Genomic DNA, 20,704 nt, shown 5'->3' with positions numbered 1-20,704 from the left:
TTGATTGATTTTGTTTGATCAATGAATTTTAAAACCTAATGTAGATATTTTTGTGTGTTCTTTTTAGATTGGGGCATATGATCAACAAATATGGGAAAAATCAGTAGAGCAAAGAGAAATAAAGGTAATAATATTATAGCATTTCAACTTTTTTTTTTTTGACCAGTTATCAGCAGTGCTGTCTGTGGTTGTGTACACTGATGTAATTTACAATGTATGTGGTGGTATTTAATACTGGTAAAGTAAAACCAGACTTCTGGAGTGTAACCAAACGTAACCGGGTAATTATGCTCTATTTATTTCATATAATTAATAACTGCAGCATTTAACGTGCTGCATCTTTCTGTATGTCAGTACATTTTTTTTTTTTTCAACTATCTTAAGCCAGGGCTTAGTTGTTGCAGTACCTCTGTCTTTCACTTTTCTTTGTGATGAATTCTAATGTCAGTTATCTGAGCTCTCTTTACTTTCAGTTAGTAACCTTATACCTGCAGTTTACTTTTCCTCCTTTATGATGCTGTCATTGTTTTGTACAGTTTATTAGACTGGTAAGTACTTCAGGCTTTGTTTCTCTGAACAAGCAGTTTAACAGTGTTCTTTGCGTTTTGGTTTAACTAACAGTGCCATCAATGTCTGCCACGTTGCTAAATTGTTTTGGAGAAAAAGAAATCAGTCCTATATGTAATAGCTTTATGGATTGTGTATTATGTCATACTCCATGATGTTAATTTAATTAACATTTTCTTGCAATTAACCTTTTTTTCCTTCAAATACTGCACATGAGAAGTATGCTATTACTGCATGAGTTTCAAGGCATTGCTAATTCTTAACATTAGCAAAACGTACATTGCTCCAGTTTCCCTGCGGGTGGGTTGTTTGGTTTTTTTTCCTCCCCAGTACTTAAATAGCTAAACAAAATGTGCTAGGGGGGACTTGTTTGCATCACATGGAAACTCGTACTGACCTGAACTACAGAGTTCCCCGATTTCTGTACAAGAATCTGCAAATTAACTTTTAAGCCGGAGCTTTAGAAGTGGTTCTAACCCCGATGCCCGAATCTTTGCGGTGCTGTACATCCCCGTCTCGCTGACCGCGCAGCCTGCCCCGGCAGCAGCACGCCCCGCGCGGGGCCGGCGGCGGGTCCCCTCGCCGGAGCGGGAGCGGGGTCCGCCCGCCCTCCCGGCCTGCCCTGCCCGGAGGAGACCCGGGCGGCCGGGGTTGTGCCGGGCGGCTCGGGTTACTTGGAGGTGCCCGGTGGATCTTCAGGGGAGCACGCTTCTGAGTGCAGCACCAGCTACAGCCGGGATAAGCGCTGTTAGGACAAGCAGGAGTCTATTGCGGGAAAATTGCGCCTTGCAGTGCCGTTTGTCTGAAGCGTGCAGAGAGAGAGCTTTCAGAAATGTCCGTGGCAATCGGTACAACTAATTTCAAACTGAGAGCCTAGCGTCTAACTTGTTTTCAGGGTCCTTTCCACGACCATGAAAACCAATTGCCGTTACGACAGAAGTTCTTGTAACTAGTGCATAATAGGGCATTATTCAAATAATTTACTGCAAATAATGCCTTGTGCTTATTCGAAATGCATCTCCTTTGGCTCTGGAGTCCAATAACTAGCAAAGTAATGATGGTGTCTATATGAGTTTGTGTTGCTTGAGTTTAGTGTAATAATGGTAACACTGGAACAGACTACTAAATTCAAGTACTCCACATCAGCACTTTAATCTCAAAGCTACTGCAGTACTGTTTATAAATGAACTTTACTAAAAATCTAAATTATTACTTTTTAGTAGGAAATCTGTTTCTGATACTACAAATTTACAGTTTAGTTAGAACTATAATAGAATCTATTAAGATTAATTTTAAAATTTGTGCAAAAGAAGTTTTACAATAATAGCAACTATTTTTAAGCATTTTTATTTAAACTTTATTTTTGCTATTAGCTGAAATGTGTTCGGTGCGGAATCGAAATTGTATGAACTAACTGGATGAGCCTGAACAGTATGGAACAGTATAAATATTTTTTCTAATTAACCTTAGTTTGAAACTGCTGTTTTCCACATATATTACAGATATTTGTGATGCATTAAGAGAGTGGAGAAATTGCATCTTAATAAATGGAATTCTTTCACTGTGTGTGGCAAAAAGTAGAACCACCAATTCAGTGTAATCCATGGACACTGAAAGCATTTGAGTTTTGACCAACGGAATTTTTAAAGAATGTGTCACCATTTCTTTTCCTATGAAAGATGCATCAAGTTATACTGTTGACTTATTTTTTGCAGAATTCTTTCTTTAAATTGAAAACATAGTTTTAGCCACAGTGGTAAATTTTTCCTAGGATTGTGCATGTGTTTTCAGGGGGTTGTTTTTTCTAAGATACACATACATCTTTATTTAGACTTTCAAGAAAAATCTTGTGGCCCATAAGCAGTAGTGCATTTGAAAATTATCATATCATTCAGCATTTTATTTTTAAGCTTTAGATCTTTTTATGAAAGAGTGGCTCACTTATGCAAGATTTCACAAGAATCTGTAGCTGGTTCTAGAATTATAATATTTCCAATTCTAATTATGGGCTTGTTTTCTCATTCCACATAAAATTACTGCAGTTTTAAGACTGCTGTTCTGTATAAATCTTGCATGTTAAGCTCTATGCAGCGCTTAAGTCTACAATACAGCTGGTTTTCTGTATTTGTCATCCTCAGAGCACATTTTGTCCTATCCATGTTTCAGTTCTATGTATTAATTTTGTTTCATTTCAAGCAAACTGTCAGTTTTCTAATAGATGCATCAGGCGATGACTGTATATCTAGTTAATTGTGAACAGTTGGGTTTTTTTTAATTTTTATTTCAGCATGAAAAATAAATCCAGTTGAATTTAGATGTGAGAAATATTGAGCTGCACTCTACCTATTTGAACAATTTGCTTGATATTGTTCTTATGAAGATTAACATGACCAGATTTCACTGATCTTTTTCTCATTGATAATAATTTCATTTTTATGCTTTCATCGGAATTTAATTTTTACATTTAAGTAATTAATGTTTTTACACATGGATGAAATATGACAATGGTGGAAATCTACAGTTCACCAGTGAATTTAACTGCTTTTTGAATGAAAGCAGTTAAACCACTTCCATCATAATTCCATTTGTACCTGAAATATTTTTTGAAATGTTGTATTTTATTCTGTATGAACTGTACTCTGTGGAATCATTATTGGCTGATGTGACCAAGAGCGTAATCTAAAGGGATCAGAATAAACCCGCGGACTTGAGAGTATATCATCACATTTTAGCATTAAAAACAAAATTGAAAGTTTTGCAAGATAGTTTGGCTCTTCAGTGAAGGAAGATATCATTTCTAAAAGACAAAATAAGCTTGCTTTTTTTTTTCTGCTTCTTTCCTGTTATGTGGACTTTTTTTCCTCTTTTTAATAGATGAAACTATATTCACTATTAAGAAAAATTCAATACTTTTCTATAATTTGGATTTCTGACAATGGCTCTTGCATTGAAACGTGATTTGCTACCTAGGTTTGGAATTAGGGAGTTGCAATGTAAGCATTTTGTGAAGTTTAATTAGTCATCTAAGGAGAAAAGAGATTCAGGAAAGTGATTTGTTGCAACAGTTCTGAAAACCTAATATAAATGTACTACTAATTCTTGCAAGTGTGTGCATATGTTGTCTGCATAATTCCAAGCCATGGGAGATGAGTGCTCAGTGCTTCGCTATGTTTGAGAAATTACCTAATGGGTCAGTAATTGGTTGGATTTTGTTTAGATTGTAAAGTGTGTGAAAGGCATTTATTGTGCCTTGTGCCTTGGAATGTTTATTTTATAGTACTTTAAATCTATAAAGTTGACATATTTGTCTGAATTTTCAGTAACAGTATAGGTTAAATACAATTACTGACCACATCAATATTTTTTCCTTCGTAATGTCTGTCATCTGCATGAATGTATTTTGATAGTATTTGCCTATTGCAGGGTTTGAGAAACAAACCAAAGAAAACAGGACATGTGAAACCAGACCTCATAGATGTTGATCTTGTAAGAGGTAGGTCCTGAGCTAGAAAAAGCTGAATTTCTTAGTATAAAAATAACTGCTATCCTGTGTCTTGTAACAAGAGTGTATTAGTAAGTATTTAAAAATAAAAGCCCCAACAACCAACCCTATGTAACTCCTCTCTAAAGAAGACGGATAGGAAATATTGTTAAAAGATGACCTCTAGATTAACCTGAAGGCTTAAAAATTTGATTTAGATTTTGTTCTATAGATTCAGATTTTGAAAAAAAGAAACACGTGGATTGTCATGGATCAAAGTTTTGGAGTTACTAGTTCAGAAATCTCCTATTATCATGCATTCAGACTTCTTCCAAATCTTCTGACATCTAGAGGAAAGGTTATGTTGAAATTTCTGGAGAGCAAAAATTGTATAGGCCTTGAATATTTCTTGCCTGTTTTAAATAACAAAACAGCAACAGAAGGTCAGATGATAGGAGACTTTTCAAAAAGTATTTAGTCTTAATTTATTTTTAACTTTATTTAATTTCCCTCATGCCTTGTGAAGGCTAGGGAAAATATTATTTAGCATTTTTTTCCATGAGCCCAGCAGCCAGCATGGTCTCCTGAATCCATTCCAGGTAGTGCTCTTTGAATTCTGTCTAGAATTAACCAAAGCACCCTGCTGTGCTCTTGCCCTCAGAGATACACAGGCACCCTCACACCCAGAGCTGGCCGTCAGAGACCCGCTCACCCCCTTGCTCCCAGGCCACTTCACCCCTTCACCGGTTAGTCTGGCTTGATCTTCACTAGCACTTGCATGCTCACTCGCACACCTGCACTCGTTGACACACGGCCCTCCCCCCGACTCATGCTCTGATGTCTGACTCCCGGTGCTGGCACTCAGCCCCCCGTACGCATGGATGCACACAGAATAGACCGCCCTCCGCCCAGGAGAGAGTTAAAGGAATTTAATAAGAAGATAGTACAGACTGTGATGATCAGGCGCATGGCACGGCCAGACAAGCAGCGTACTGAGCAGCAGCTATTTACGCATGACCAGTCCTTTTTATCCCCTCACCCCTCAATTTCCCCGCACTTGTTTCTCCCCAAATCACCTAAACCCCTGCTTTCTCCCAGCCTTGGTTTCTTCCCCAAGCATCCCATAGTAAGTCCTGTGCAATCTGAGCTCCTTTTCCCCTGCATCCCGTAATGAGTCCCACACCCCTGGGCAGCAACCCCCTTTTGTCTGAAAGGTGATCTGGAGAGCTGCTCCCCATGGCTCGTGGTGATGGTGGTTTCACACCTGCACAGCGGGGGCTGATGGCTCTGCTGGGACAGCCCTGGGAGGGGCCTGGTCAAGGTGTTACTTCCTTGATTTGGATTCCCGCCTGCCCTTGTGCCTCTGTCTTGCTCTGGCCTTGTGGAGACGGGCCTTCCATGGACTGATGGCTCCAGTGATAAGTCTAGAAGAACCCCGACAGGGTATTATTTGGGCTCCCCCACCTGCCATTGTCTCTTTGAGCTCCTCTGCAGGTGTGCAGACAAGCTTTTATCACATCACCTAGCAATATAACTTTTTAAAAATGGGAATGTGAGAGAGAAACAAAATCAAATACCATTTGAACTTTAAAGAAACCGAACTGAAAATTAAATGCTTTTAGGAGTTAAGGAACAGCAGTAGACCACGTCAATATAGTGATATACATGAATAACTTAAATGACTGCTCTGCATGGATGTCTTAAGTCGGCATTAAAGTAGTTCCAGTACTGGCAGTGTTTTACCTGTGCCAGCACGGAGCTCACTAATGTCAGTTCTGCTTGTAAACAAGGTGGAGATGGCGTAGCTGCACACATTAATTGCCCTTTCCAAGCAGTAACCTCGGCATAATTTAAGTCACACCCCCATTAAGTAAATGTTACACAGTTTTCTAGCTGCCAGAGAACTGGGAATTTGCAGGAAGTAAATTGTAAATAAAGTAAATTATTCTTTGGGTAGCTTCCCTGCTCCTGGGGCTAGTCCTCAGTTGGACAGATACTCCTCTGTACTTCTCAACCTTATTCCATTTTCCTGAATTACAAGGCTGGAGCAATTTACAGATGTTGATGTTTTAGATCCCTTTGCTGTGTTGGGAAAGGGCTCTGCTGTGCCTCCACGGGCATGTGGAGTTTTCATATGACTTCCTGTTGCTTCATATCAAGTTTCTGATACCTCAGTGAAACAGAACAATTTTCAATAACTTATTTTAAAATAATTTTGGCATAGTAAGAAATGGTAATGTTTTGTTATTCATACTTTCCAAAATCTAGGTATTTGTAGAAGTTCCTGATCATGGCAGTCAAGAGGGCACCAACCATTTTTGCAAATTTTGGATTGAGGAGATAGTGAAATGGTGGAAGTACAAAATTTATTCAAATAATTATGTTTAATAATTGCTCCTTTAAATAACTATCTTTACTCTGCTATTGAACAACTAAAGTTATTATTAGCCATAACAATGAAATATATCAAAATTTCTTTTCTTTTTTTAAAGGATCTGCTTTTGCTAAAGCAAAACCTGAAAGTCCTTGGACATCTCTGACCCGCAAAGGAATCGTGAGAGTTGTTTTCTTTCCATTCTTCTACAGGTGGTGGCTACAAGTGACATCGAGGGTCATCTTTTTCTGGCTGCTTGTTCTTTACCTTCTTCAAGGTAGAGTTGGATTACAGGATCAGCTTCAACCGAATGCCTTATTTTAACAATATGGAAGCTGCTGTATATTACTTGGTTCACTTTATGCTGTTAAGGTTCATTCTAATATTTCAGAAAAACAGTCCCAAGCATGTGTCTTTTGGTTAACACTTCTTTTACATATATAAAGGGGGCATACTGAAAACTTAAGGATTTCCTCACAGGCTTTCTTCAGCATTTAGCACGCGTGTTAGTTTGTCATCTCGGTATATAATTTAGGTTTCCAGGACTATCTAATTTAGTTCAGAACTGAGCAAATATCAAAGAAACCTTTGGCTTAGGCAGTGTATTTTGTCTTGGGCTTTTGGTCTTTCTGGTACTTGTGCAGATCAAGAGCTCTGATCAAGAAACAAGCAAGGCCAAACATGCCAAGGTGCGTGCAGCTTGTGCAGCCTGGTAGGATGATCTGTTTGACCAGTTTCCAGTTGTCCTTCCATGTGTTATTTTCACGTCAGAGGCAGTGAATTTCTAGCTTATACTTTAGTCAGACCTCAGCCGTGCTCCTGAATTACTGGCAAATGGGGGGCTTTTATTGTCCTATGTGCTTCTGCTATTTTTTCCATTGCAATGGGGAGACTGTACATCTTAATTTTATATTTCCTAGATTATAGAAGGACTTTTGGGCAACTGTTAACAAACAGAAGGCAATTCACAGTTTTCGGGAAGCTCAATATCGAGTTCTAGTAATCTGACTTTGTGCTTCTCTTAATTGTATGTAATATATAAGAGGAAAATTAGAAAGGGAAGAATGTAATGTAGTGAGTCAGTATCTTAACAGTGTGAAAGTCACCAAAAGAATAAGTGTATCAGAAGCGTGTACAGCAGAAATGGAACAGAAGGTTAATGAAAGTTGGGAGCAATTTAAGTACCCTGAGAAGCTAAATGACTGACAAGTTTTCCACTGAAATCCAATTAAAATACAATATTACTTTTTCAATTTTGCCATCTGTCCTTGCCAGTTGTGAATCACTGTATCATTTGGAAATTGTATTTAAAACAAGAAATGGAGTTTAAAAAAAAAAAAAAGACTTCAGTGCCTCTTGTGTGATGATGTTAGCAGCTATAAAATGAATTTCACAGTGCCAGTGCCCCAAAACTTGAAATATTGACAAATATTCATGTGGTCTCCTGTCAAACTTCTCCTTATCCCCATTTCTGAGATAGGTTCTTAAGAAGTATTGTTGCGTACGTTAGCATTTGTGTATACTATGGTAAGTGATCCTGTAGTGTTAATAATTTTAATCTCATTTATAGTAATACAGGTAGTAAAATACGTAAGTTATATGGTGGCTTATTCTGAGAAACACCATTATAGTAATTTTTTTATATTCCCATTCTTAAATTTATTTTAAAAGTACACCCACACTTAATTTGTGGAGCCTTCATAAGACTCTAAAAGCAGCAAAATAGTAAGACAATGCAGATTCTGAGTGCAAGCAAGTTTTTTAGGACATTAATTACAGAGCTATCTTGTAATTAACTTTTTTTCCCCTCCGATTTCTTGGGATCTATGATTTACTGAGGTTATGGTTGGAATGCATCACTTCCCTAATCCATATAGTCGGTAATGTGAAAAAATATTTCTGATATTTCTGAGGTTGTGAACTAACAAATACTGGAAAAGAATTAATAGTATTCCATATTACACTATAATCCAACTGTTTGAAACACTTGTCATTTAAATTGTGCTGAATTAACTACAGAGTTTTTGATGTTTTTTGAAATAAATTTAAAGACTTTAATTTCACTTACATGTACATTACAATTGACAATTTTTTTAAATTGGAAACTATTTAAAACAACCCCCCTCAAGCCTCTCCTTCTAGCACTTCTATATAAGTTTTGCTTGTATTTTACTCAGAAGGTGTGCTCAGTTATTAATTTTGTACAAAATCGGTAAGGCAGCACCAAAACATCAAGAATCTATTATGACAACGTAACAACAAAACACTTCAAATTCCAGTGGCTGTATTTCTGCCCTGAATCTGAATTTTTGTATTGTAGCTTGGACTTTCTGTCGTGATGACAGATTCTCACTGATACTGTTGTAAAATGGTCTGACTTTATTTTGTTTATATATGTTTAGTTAAATAAATTTATTTAATTATGAAGTATTTTCTATAGATTTATGAACTGCATTACTTGGAATTATTGCTTTGAAATTGATTAGCTTTAGCAGGATACTTGCTAGCATTTATGTAAGTCTACAGAAAAGAATTCTTTCCTTGGCTGTAGACTTAAACTCCAGATTTTATTTGCATTGGTTTCCTTTAGTATAAAGTATGATTAGCAAAATGTGTGATAAGAGAACTATAGAGAAATGGGTTTTGTCCAAGGTCATGGAACAGGCTGATGAATTAAGGTAGAAGTAAAACCTTTTTCTTCTGACTCCTTATCCATTTAGTTTATAGCATTACCTCATTTTTACTTTAAAAAAGTTTCTATATTCTAATAGGAAAATGAAGTGTGAAATTACAGTGTGTATCTCTATTGTATATTTAAGTATGAAAAAGAAACTTTAATAGTGATACAATTATTGTTTATTGTGGTGAGATACATATATGTATGTCTTTTTAAACTTGGTAATACAAATATTTCAAAGCTTTAAATGCTATAAAAATAAATGCTTGTTGGTCTTTGAAATGTACAGTTGCTTTCTTTGATACAGCTTTTTGCTCTGTGATATAATTTCATTTGTGTCTGTTTCACAAAATAAACCATTGTAATTTAGAAAAGTACAAGTCCAAATACTATAAATTTTTTAATAAGTTTTTTAAGTAGCAGAAGAAATCTTGTAGTGAAGTTTGAAATTATTTTGTGGAGGCCTACTCCTGCAAATCATTTCACATGGATCTGTGGAGCTCTGTGTTCTCAGAAGTATGTGTTTATCTAAATTGTATGGTAGGAGTCAAAATTGGCTACTTATTTACGCTTTATACCTAATGAAGCTAATTGTATGTGTGAGAAACTCAGATAAGCTCATTTAGAATGAGGTAGTATTATCTGTACCTTAAACTATCTGTGCCTTTTTTGTTTATTTTTTAGTAAGTTGGGTTTCTGATTGATGCATACTGTCTTTCTGAGAAACCTCATATGGCAAAAACTTAGTCCACATATAGTAATAAAAGATACCCTATGTGTTCTATGTAAGAGTTCTGTGCTTTAATTTAGGAAAAAGACTGATGGGAAATTCGAAATAGATTACCACAATCAAAAATAATTCCATTGTTTTGTACATTCATCGTGTTTCTAATACTGGCTACCTTGCTAAAGATTATTTCATGAAAAACATGTCTAATCTCTTTTTAGTGGAAAACATTGCATCCAGGTATCTGCTGCGTTAGGCGTGGCTTCATGTGATATATTTTAGGTGTTTGAATGTGGCATGTAAATTTGCATGTGGCTGTATTTTTTTCAATTAAGTTTAGTAGAGAACTGGTGAAAGCTGTTGAACTTGTACCATGTATTTCTTGTGCTAGGAGTAGGTCTAAATTATGGGACTTTCACTTCTTAGTGGTACCGGAACAAAACCAAGTTTTCATGGGATGTGTGGATGTTAGGCACAGGGAATTATTCTGTTCTGTTTCTGAATTGTTTCTTGGAGTTTCTGCTTTTTTTTTTCTTGATAGCTTCTCTCAGCTGAGTTACAGAACACAGCACTTCAAGCCATAGAGGCAGAGCAACAAGAACATACAATAAGCAGAGAAAAGAGGGGGATTGCCTCTTCTGTCTGCCCCATGCCTGTCAAATGTGTTTAGATTGACCTGAAGCCTGTAAAGACACTTCTGAGTTGTAGAAGTGGTTGGGCTCTGGGTACAGGAGCAAGAAGAGCTGCGTGGGTGTTGGCTATATATGAAAAGCTGGTTACAGGGTTAGAAAATTAACAGTTAACTGTGGAATTTGAAGCTGCCCCTTTTCCAATCACAAGTCCTAGTTGGAGTCCTGGTCACTTCAGCTGGACTACCTCATAGTTTACATGGTTTGTCTTTGATCTTTCCTCATTACCAGAAAATTGGTAATCTGTTGGTCCTTACAGTGTTGAAATATATGGTTTTGCAGAATCACAGGCTAGTTGAGGTTGGCAGGGACCTCTGAAGATCGTCTAGTCTGAACCCCTGCTCAAAGCAGGGTCAGCTAGAACAGGTTGCTCAGGGACATGTCCAGTCAGGGTTTGAATATCTCCAAGGATGGAGAGACTTCAGCCTGTCTGGACAACCTGCTCCTGGTTTGATGAGTCCTACACTCACTTAACTTGTTAGATTGTGCCACATCATTATAAGTGATACAGAATTAAGTTTATTTGGGCTGCTTTAAGGATGACATTTGCTTTTTGTTTTTTGTCTCCTGCTGAAGTTTCAGCTTAATTTAAAGTTGTTTCGTGACAGATCTAGCTTTCCAAATGCTTTTTTTCCCCCCTTTACTTCGTTCTGCCGCCTTTTTTTGAGCAACAGCTGTAATATCACAAGTGTAAAAGAAGAGATGGATATTAAGACAGTAGGCAACTGTTTAAATCTTTATTACTGCCTATTTCATTGCATTTATAATTCCTTCCTCTCAGAATTGCATGGGTTGGTTTAAAATGCAGGTAAAGGACTACAGCTGACTGTTTATCTTTTTAACAAAAGCCATATAACGAGTTGGCCATTTCAGACATTTCAAATATTGAACTCAACTTCGTTTTCCTTCTTTTCCAGTTGCTGCTGTAGTGTTATTCTGTACAGCCCAAAGCCCACATAATATACCTCTGACTGAAGTAATTGGGCCAATATGGCTAATGTTGCTACTTGGAACTGTGCATTGTCAGATTGTTTCAACACGAACTCCTAAGCCACCTCCCAGCACAGGGGGTAAAAGAAGAAGGTATAGTCTATGTTAAAGTACTTATCATTTAGGATTGTCAAACCATTCTAAAGAACGTGCATGAGAAAAATGTAGGGCTTTACAGTCTCTGCTTTGCAAGAGAGGAGAAATCGGTGCTCTGTTTTTTATCTGAAACTTAAAAATGGGTGCTTAATTGGTGCTTTTTAACTTTTATGCATTGACTAATTTATGCATTGTTTTGTTTGAATTATAATGCATTGAATCTGACATTTTGCCTCAGAACAGTTTGTATCTGAATAGTGGTAAAGTGACAGTATTACTGCAAATTTGTTTTAGAACTCTGTGCAATACTGACTAGTGATCTCTGTGGGAAACATACATTAAAGGAGATGCTATTGGAAGCGTAGAACTTAAGTCTTCCAGCACTTCACTGAGTATGGTTTGCTACAGTGAATTGTCCCATTAAAATGGGAAAACCTGTAGTAGTGAATTTTGCAGGTCTAAGCCTCTGATGAGATGAAATGTATTTTGGGTTTAAGTGTTGTTATAATGAATAAGTGTTATGCTTAGTTTTATTAAATGGAGTTTATTAAGTTGACGTGATAAAGCTTTAGCAAAATATTTTGAAATCTTGCTTGGTTTTGCATGCTTAAACTGCTCAACACGTTATAGAACTAGTAGATTGCACTTATAAAGCTACCTTCCAATTTTAATCTCTTCTGATGAAGGAAATTAAGGAAAGCAGCACATTTGGAAGTACATAGGGAAGGAGATGGCTCTAGTACCACAGATAACACACAGGAGGGAACAGTGCAGAGCTACGGTACAAGCACCCCTTGCAGTATTGGCGCTGTCTTCAGAGATATCTGGCATGCTGCTTTCTTTTTATCAGGGTTTGTATTTATTCAAGGTTACATATGTGTTAGAGATGCACTATCCCTTTTCTAAATAAGTAAACATTGATGTAATGTTTAAACTTTTGTTGATCTAGTTTTTGTTCTTAATGGTAAACTCATCTCAGTATTTGAACATGTACTAATGTGTTGTTTCTTGCCTTTTGCAAATGCTGATGCAATAATTTTTAAAAGATACTGAATTAACTTTTCGTTAAATTATATTTTGATGTAGGAGTACTCTGTATGGGCTATCAGGAACGAACCAACTCAGTTTCTCAATTTTAATCCAATGAGAAATTTCAGCTCTTTAATTTTACTGTCTTACACTAGCTGCTTATTATTCTGAGAGAATGCTTATTGAACTCTATCACTGTCATCAAATCACATACTTTTTCGAAAGGAAAAGCCTTCAGGATTCAAATAGGCATAGCGTTTAGTTTATAAATAAACATCTAATGATTGGAAGACACACCTAATCCTGTTACATTCCAGAGCTGTTGTGCAAATGATCGATCTGCTAATGCAGTGCTCTGGGCAATTAAAAAGTTTTTTAAAAAAACATTCTGTAGCAGTCTGTGTTCAAGGCATGCTATACACGCAGCATTGTGGGTGCTATATATCAGCATTTATTAATGAGAAAATATGCTCATAAAATAGTATGAAATTGAGAAAAGGGATACTGCAAGTTATTACACTGATGTTCTGTTGTGCATGCTGCATCTTAAATACGGCAACACTAACATGTCTGTCATACTTGTGATATGTGCTGGTAAAGCTTATCTTATGTTACATTCTGGGAATATCCAGTTGAAACTCTGGAGAATTTTAAAAACTGTTTAAAAAATATTGCGAGAGGAGAGTTCATTTGACTTTTTCCTGTGTAGATTAAGCTAGCTTTGGCAAACTATGAGTCATAGTAATAGACACCACTGCTGTTCTTTGGGTCTGTATGCATTACTTTCTGGTATGTTTGGAGTGTAATCTTGTAAACTTTTGAATGTTTTCCATTCATTGAAGATGCTGATCTGCAATAAGAAGGGGAGTGTTGGAAGATTCATTTTTTTCCTTACCTTCCCTCATATTAGGCTCAGAGTGTTTTCAGTTGAGAAGGGCTGTGTAGGACTTGCTCTAAGGACTTGTTTAAACCATTTAGTGAGAGGTAGTGTGTATATTTATAGATGTAAAGCCTCAATGATGACTACTTAGTAGTATCTTCAAAGGATAAAGAGCACAGAGTGACTGAGAATGCTGTAAGTAGCCCTTAGTCATTTGTTACCTCTTCAGTTGCAGAGGCACAGTTGTTTGTATGTCTGGAGCCATACAAACCGTATCAGGAACTTGTCCAGCTGAAAAATAACCTTTTTTCCCAGGAGATCATGCAGATCAGTTTCTTCATGTAATTTTTTTTTGTGGTAATGCAAACAATTTTGTCAGCATAGTGGGATGGCAGAGTGGGGCTGGGAATGAGTAAGCAGGAGCGCAGTGTGGAGTACATTGACTACTTTACTTGGTGAAGTTGCCAAAGAAAATCTTATGAAACCTCAGTGCAGGGAAGCTGTACGGGGACATCTGTCCTGTTTCTTAAGACATATTTTGAAGCTCTTTAGATAAGCACATTAGAATGTCTCATTAGTGTTTATTTACAGCAGTTTTTCACATATATTAAGCTTTGAGATACCATTTTCTGGAGTTTTAAATATAGGTCTTAAACACATGGTTGCAAAATTAACTTCAGAAATTATGTTCATTGCTTTAAGGCAGGACCCTGTGTAACTAGACCATTTGCCTACACTCAGGTCACTGGTAATCTGGAACTGTGTATTCAATAAATATCCTTTTGAATGGCAGAACTCAGTCTGACTAATAAAATATAATTCTAAACTTTAATCCAGCACAGGAGCAATTTAGAAAATACTAATTATTAGTTTCACTGGAAAGGAGGACAATATCCAAATAGGTGATTTATTCAGAATGTAGTACTGATTTGGGACTTTACTCTGTGTGTGTGTCCTTACTCCAATTATGGGAATCTTACAATTGTAACTTCTTTAAAAGTTTTGCAGCATGAACAGGGAGGAGAGGGGTTTTTTTTGACCAACCCCAATGAAAATACATGGGAACAGAATACTTGACAGTGAAAATCTACAGTCTTCCAGAAACTTGATTTAAATCTTCCTTAATAGTTTCTCTAGCTAATGCATGAATAGGACTGAAAGTCATTCTTGACTTAGCTTTTGAATATGTTCAAGCTTTTTAAGACCTTGGATTTAGTCATGGTGTTGTCCTGTCTTGCTCTCAAATACTTTTAATTCTAGTGTGAAATTTTAAAAGTTGATTAATGAGAGAGATATATTAATTCTAGGAAACTATACATTCTGTCTAGGGAAGTATTGTTCATGTTTGTTATTGTTGTTTTTTCTTTTAACACAGTGTAGTGCACAAAAGCCTAACTTTAAGCCCAAATTTATGCTTTTCTGGCTTGAGGCTTACACTTAAATTTAGGGATTCTTACAAAAACCCCTTTGATTTCTACGTTAGAAACAAATGAAGGACTTCAGTCAAGTTACCTGTTTTTCAAAATGAGCCTTAGTTGATATCAGACTAGTATTTATCTTGCAGTTTTAGCACTTAAACATTGCTTGAGTAGCGAAGTCCTATCTGAACAAATTATACATACATACATACGTTCTTTTTTTTCTCTTATCTATTCCTAGTCAACTGTTTCAGGCTACTTCTTCCTAGTAGCTTTCAAGTTTCATGTGAAATGTATAAAAATTTCTCAAAACAAACTTGGAAGAGTTGTCCTGTTGCTCCATTCGTACAGCTTAGTAACTTGTGGAGTAAGTCTCTCTGACTGGATGTGTGTGTGTACGTATGTGGTGAGAACTGCATTCCCTTTTGCACTGTTAAAAAGAAATTTTTAAAAAGTGCCAAAAGCATATTTAATGCATTAAAAATTGGCCTCTCTGCGTTTCTGCTTATTGCAGATAATTTAATATTAGTGCTACTTCTTTAGTGCTCACAACTGAGCTTACTGAAACTTACTATTTTACAGTGAGTTGCCACTGACTGAAAGGCTGATACTTGCTTTATTCTGGAAGTGGAACAGCAAATTTTCCCATTAAATAATAAGCTAAGCTTTCTCTTTCTTCAGTTATCTTCATTAACTTACTTAAACGATGACATTATGAAATGGCACAGAAATACAGTTCTAACGTTTACTGTTGATAGTTTGACCTTTTTGTCCAAAGCCTCAATAATGTTTTAGATGATCTTCTTAATGGACCTGGAAAATTAAAACTCTGTATATGAGCTAGCACATCAGTAATCTGCAAACAGGAGTCTTACTAACTGCTTCTCCACCACAAAACACATGCTAAAGCATCTTGCTGTCTCTTTACCTTTGTAAGCTTATAATAAAAATTAATCCATGCAAAGATATAACAACTACAGGAAGTGTTTCTGCTGTTTTTGTACTCATTTAGAAATAAAGTTGACTGAGAATTTTGGGAATAGGTGAGGGAATAGTAGGTGAGTTCTATAGCTTCCTACAAGAGAAGTTGAGCAGTAGTTACTTTGGTTTAAAAAAAAATATAAATGCTGTTAGCTTTTTTCCAGGAAGGGGTGAGGGAAGGTGGAATGAGATTAAAGATGGGAAAGGAGGATGAAACGCCTTAGTAACATTGTCTCTTCTCTTCATTATTTCGTCTGCATTCCAATAGGTGAATTGTTCCTTTTTGGGTTTTTCCATTTTATCCAGCTCTCTAGCCATTTTTTGTGTTCAGGTCTCCCCTGTGTATGTGGAATACCTTATCTTGGGAGGAATGTGAGGCGACTATCCCGATTCTCCCAATTCGTTCGATGTACATATGAAAGAGGAATTTAATCTTCTTCTGTGTAATCCAAGCTCTCACTGAATGCCTCGCTCGTTAAAGAGAAAGGCAATGCATATTCCCTTGTAGGAACACAAGATCAATTGAACAGGTTCTTGATAGTTTCATGACCTATGTCCAGTGTTCTACTTTTAATAAAAATAAAAAAATCTGGAAACTTGATTTATAACACTTTTTTAAAGTGTTCTGGGAATCTAACAAACAAAATCTAATAAATACAAGATATTAATTGCTTTTCTGATTTTTTTCCCATGTAATTTACTTTAAGAATACAGAAGCTTAAGTGAAGACTTAAAGTAGTCTCTTCCGATGAGGTAGCAAGCTGCTGTTCCTTTTCATTCCTTCATTGACTGCACTTCCTAATTTGGAAGTGTAATCATCCAAACGTTTGCTTTGAGAAAGCCTTTTTCTGATGTTAGATATTCTTGCTGCTACATCTGTTGACTAGATAAGGGCCTTGATGTCTGAGAATGTTATGGAAGACTATTAATCAATATTAGTAGTCTTAAGAGTAATAATACTGAAGCATAATTAATAAACTTATTTTGTGATTTGAAAACAGGCTTAATTAGTGTATTTGTAAGATATATTGAAATATGTTGCCAAGGTGTTACTGGATAATATGGAAAAGGGTAAATCACCTTCTGTTTAGTAGAGTTGTCAATAAGCAGGGTGTATTTAAAACAACAACAAAAACCATCTGTGTACAGAGTACTAAATGACATGTTTGTTTGCAGCTTCAGGAAATGGCATACTTGCTTTGAATTAATAACACTTAAACTTTGAGCACATCTCTCTCTTTGTTAAGATAGAGAAGTTTCTCATTTACATTTGAGGCCTCTGGTTCTTCTATTGCCAAAGTTGCTGTGAAGTTTTAGTTTTAAACCATAGGTTTCCTTTTCTCTTCAGTAGCTAATGATATCATTTTCTTGCAGACACCGACAGTTTCTTTTGTAACAATTTTAGGAAAGGATAATGGTATTATTTAGAAGATGAAATAGTTACAAATATTGCATCAAATGTTAATATTATTAACAAATAATAATGTTGTGGTCATCTTAGTAGTAAAACTAAAATGTGGGTTGAGAAGGATAAGCAGGATTTAGACTGGAGGAAAAAATTGAGAGAATCATTAATTTAATACATATATTTGTTTCAAATATAGATCTAAGAAAGCAAAAAACTCAATAGATAAATCCACTGAGACTGATAATGGCTACGTGTCCCTTGATGGGAAAAAGACAGGTAAAAGCAGTGAAGAATGTATGCAGGCCCATGAACGTCGATGTGAAGTGATTAAGCCAGAAGAGTCAGGGTGGAGCACTGCAACAGTGAGAGATGCCTTCAACAACCACAGTCATCACAAAGTAAGTGTGTTTTGTTGCTTTCAAAGCAGGATTATTTATTTGAGAAATTATACGTGAGGTGTATTTTTATGATGCTTTTGATGCGTTCTTACCTACTTTATCCTTAAAAATTGTTTTTAGAATGAAATTAGGCTTAGTGGCCTGTGGCCAAAAATTATGTTAAGTCTTCTTATTTCATCCTTATATTCCTAGCCTTTCCTTTTTCTCGTAGGAAGATCCTTACTGACATCTAAACATTCTTTGCTATTCTGTATTTCAGTGCAAAAATTTGTGTGCTGTCTTTTATCTGTGGGTTTTTCCAGATAAGCTAAGCACACCGTACCTTTTCCTGCCTCTTTGATACTCTGGGCACAGGTCTGTCTCTATGCTAAAATGGAACAAATTTTGGATTACAGACAATTTGTAATTTTGAGGTCATTCTGAGCATTTGCTTGTGAATCATCTTCCTTTTCCTTGTACAGAGACCAATCAAAAAAAAAAAAAGATGAGGAAAGCACGATTTCCTTCTCAATGAAGTAGGCAGGATTCTGTAGTGAGGAATAGGGATGAGATGGAAGCATAGGAAGTGGTCATGAAAGAAAGCAGAACTTTTAATTTGGCTGGGTCTGATTATCTCCTGGATATCCTATTTTCATCTTACTGTTCCATGGAATAGCTTTTCCAAAACATTTTTCCTGGCTCTCTTATAATTGGCATTTGAACATACGTTGACTGCCATTACAGCTCTTATACTTGACTCTGTCTCACTAGTATTTACCATCAGTGATCGATCATAGCAAGGGTTTTTCCATGATAATAACAAAGGGAAAGGTTATTCTACTGGAAGTCTACAAGTACGCATTTTTATAAAGGAAAGGCATTCTTTGTGGATTTCATAGCCAAATTATTTAACAACCCCTTAAAGATCCATATGATTACATCAGAATGAAGGTGATGAAGATTCATCTCAGGGCAAAAACTTCACTCTGTTGCTTTGCAGGAGGTGCTTTCTCAGCAGTGATAGCAACTGAGGTTCAGTTGTCTTTATCAATTCCAAGCATTTTGCATTCTTGATGAAATTCAACAAATCAAAGATCTTTAAGAAAAAGTAATTTTAAAGAGTTTTAGGTTTCTTTGATAGAATGGATGAGATGTTGTCCATGTTTAGCTTGCTCGGTGAGTACGCACCCACACTAAAAAGAAGTTGGCAGAGGCTAGAATAGGCTCCTCTCTTCTCTCCTTCTTCTCGTCTCTTCCTCCAAAAACTATCAATGCATTTTGGTGCCACTGCAAAAGGTAGTAGATAAGACACCCCTGACTGTTCTGCCTGTCCCTCTTTCTCTGTGCAACTCAGCTGTTAAAAATGTGAAATGACCTGACCTTGAAGCATCTCAGAAAACAGAGTTCATCATGGAAGAGAGAATGATGTCTGAGTTGCAGGGGGGTAAAAGGTTTTGTTGTATTCATAGAGAATAGCTTCACTATTTTTGTCCTTTTAGTATTTCATTGATGACAGGAAGACTCCAAAGGAAACTTTACAGGGTCCTATCTGGTGATCTCATAACAAATGAGAATATGCAAAAAAAGTTTTTGACAGCTGAATGATCCTTTGCTCCCCTTTTTTCTTTCTGTTACCGTAAGGGCTACTTTAACTTTAGTTTAAAATCAGGGAAATGGAAAGTGGAATAAATTAATGATCTGAGTATTCTACATGCAACCTGTAGCACTTTATCGTTGGAAGAAGAGGTAAATGTTGACTTTGTACTGTATGTGTTGATAATTCAATGTTATAGTGTCTGCTATCACAATTTTGATGGTTTTTGTTTTGGTTTTGTTTTTTTTCTCAAATCTGGATATATTCCCTCTAAGCCTTTCTTGGTAGACAAAATCACATTTAAAATAAGAATGTCAGAATTGTTCTTCAGTATAATATGAACTAGCCCTTCATCTGAGAAATGTTTATTTTGATACTACAATTTCTATTTTGTAATTCCTGCTGTATCACTTAATTTTGACAATTGGAAATGCATTAATATCTGATTTAACTGAGCATAGATAATAATGTTGCAGAAAGAAATTTGATTTCAGTAGTTGAAAACAAGACCCAGTAAGTATGAGTGTACGTCTTACTGTATTTCTTGCACTAGGATACTCACAGGACTGTGGCAAATTTATCAGATGAAGTTTCTAGTGAGGAGGGGCCTGAAACTGGGTATTCTTTACGTCGCAATGTAGAACGCACTTCTAGTGATTGTACACTTCGAAACAGGAAATCTCACCATTATAAGAAACACTATCCTCTGGAGGTATGTTCTTTTTCATTGCTGCTTTTCTGCAAATTGTTAAAACCTTTTGATTTCTTACTGAATAGATATATTTTCCTCAAACCTTTTTTCTCCTGTATTGGATTTTAGGAGTCTGTTAATTGGAAGTCATGCTAGTGGGGGACAGGGATTTTTTTTTTTAATGACAGTGTTTTGAAATTAAGAGGGTTTTATTTAGTTGGTTTGAGCTTCATCCTATTTTTCAATTTGTTGTAAGGAGCCTAAAATATATTCTATAGACCTTGCATCAGTTTATGGCCAACTCTCTTGCTGTCTTTTGACACCAGTTATCTCCTCTGGAAACTTGATTTGTTACAGAAAGAGTAGTAATTGGCAACATGCAAATTTTCATCATGCTAGTGCTGCTGTTTCTCTCCATTTAGTTAGTATTTTGCATTCACTAGCCTTCTTGTGGAGAAGTCTCATTGACTCTACCTCTGAGTTTTCATTCCCTCATATTTATTGAAACAATCATTTCAAATATTGTCATGAAATCTCAACAAAGTTGTTAATACATAAAAATACTGAAATTTTGAGACTTGATGACATCATAGCTTAGGAGAGGGGAATTAATAGAATCCATATTAGCAGAGTCCTTAATCGTAAGGACTCAGACATTGAAAGAGAAAGGGACATGTTGTCCTGTTTTTATTTATAATTTTAAAGAAATTATGCTCGTTTTTGCT

The 20,704-nt window shown here is 36.2% G+C and overlaps 1 protein-coding gene across 7 annotated transcripts in view; it reads left to right on the top strand.

Moving 5' to 3' along the window:
* PHTF2 (putative homeodomain transcription factor 2) overlaps nt 1-20,704 on the top strand; it is a 71,023-nt gene that overhangs the window by 28,515 nt on the left and 21,804 nt on the right. For 5 of the 7 annotated variants that reach the window (XM_076363616.1, XM_076363697.1, XM_076363765.1 and 2 more), the window contains exons 3-10: nt 68-124; nt 537-548; nt 3,991-4,060; nt 6,541-6,699; nt 11,433-11,598; nt 12,288-12,452; nt 17,514-17,715; nt 19,842-20,000. In XM_076363616.1, the coding sequence (XP_076219731.1) occupies nt 68-124; nt 537-548; nt 3,991-4,060; nt 6,541-6,699; nt 11,433-11,598; nt 12,288-12,452; nt 17,514-17,715; nt 19,842-20,000 (990 nt within the window). The remainder of the gene's footprint in view (nt 1-67; nt 125-536; nt 549-3,990; nt 4,061-6,540; nt 6,700-11,432; nt 11,599-12,287; nt 12,453-17,513; nt 17,716-19,841; nt 20,001-20,704) is intronic. The other 2 variants (XM_076363887.1, XM_076363931.1) reach the window with 2 other exon arrangements.

Source organism: Aptenodytes patagonicus, chromosome 1 (genome assembly GCF_965638725.1).
Source record: "Aptenodytes patagonicus chromosome 1, bAptPat1.pri.cur, whole genome shotgun sequence".
Taxonomy (NCBI): domain Eukaryota; kingdom Metazoa; phylum Chordata; class Aves; order Sphenisciformes; family Spheniscidae; genus Aptenodytes; species Aptenodytes patagonicus.
Note: the sequence above shows the minus strand (reverse complement) of the source record. Positions and strands in the feature narration are given on the sequence as shown.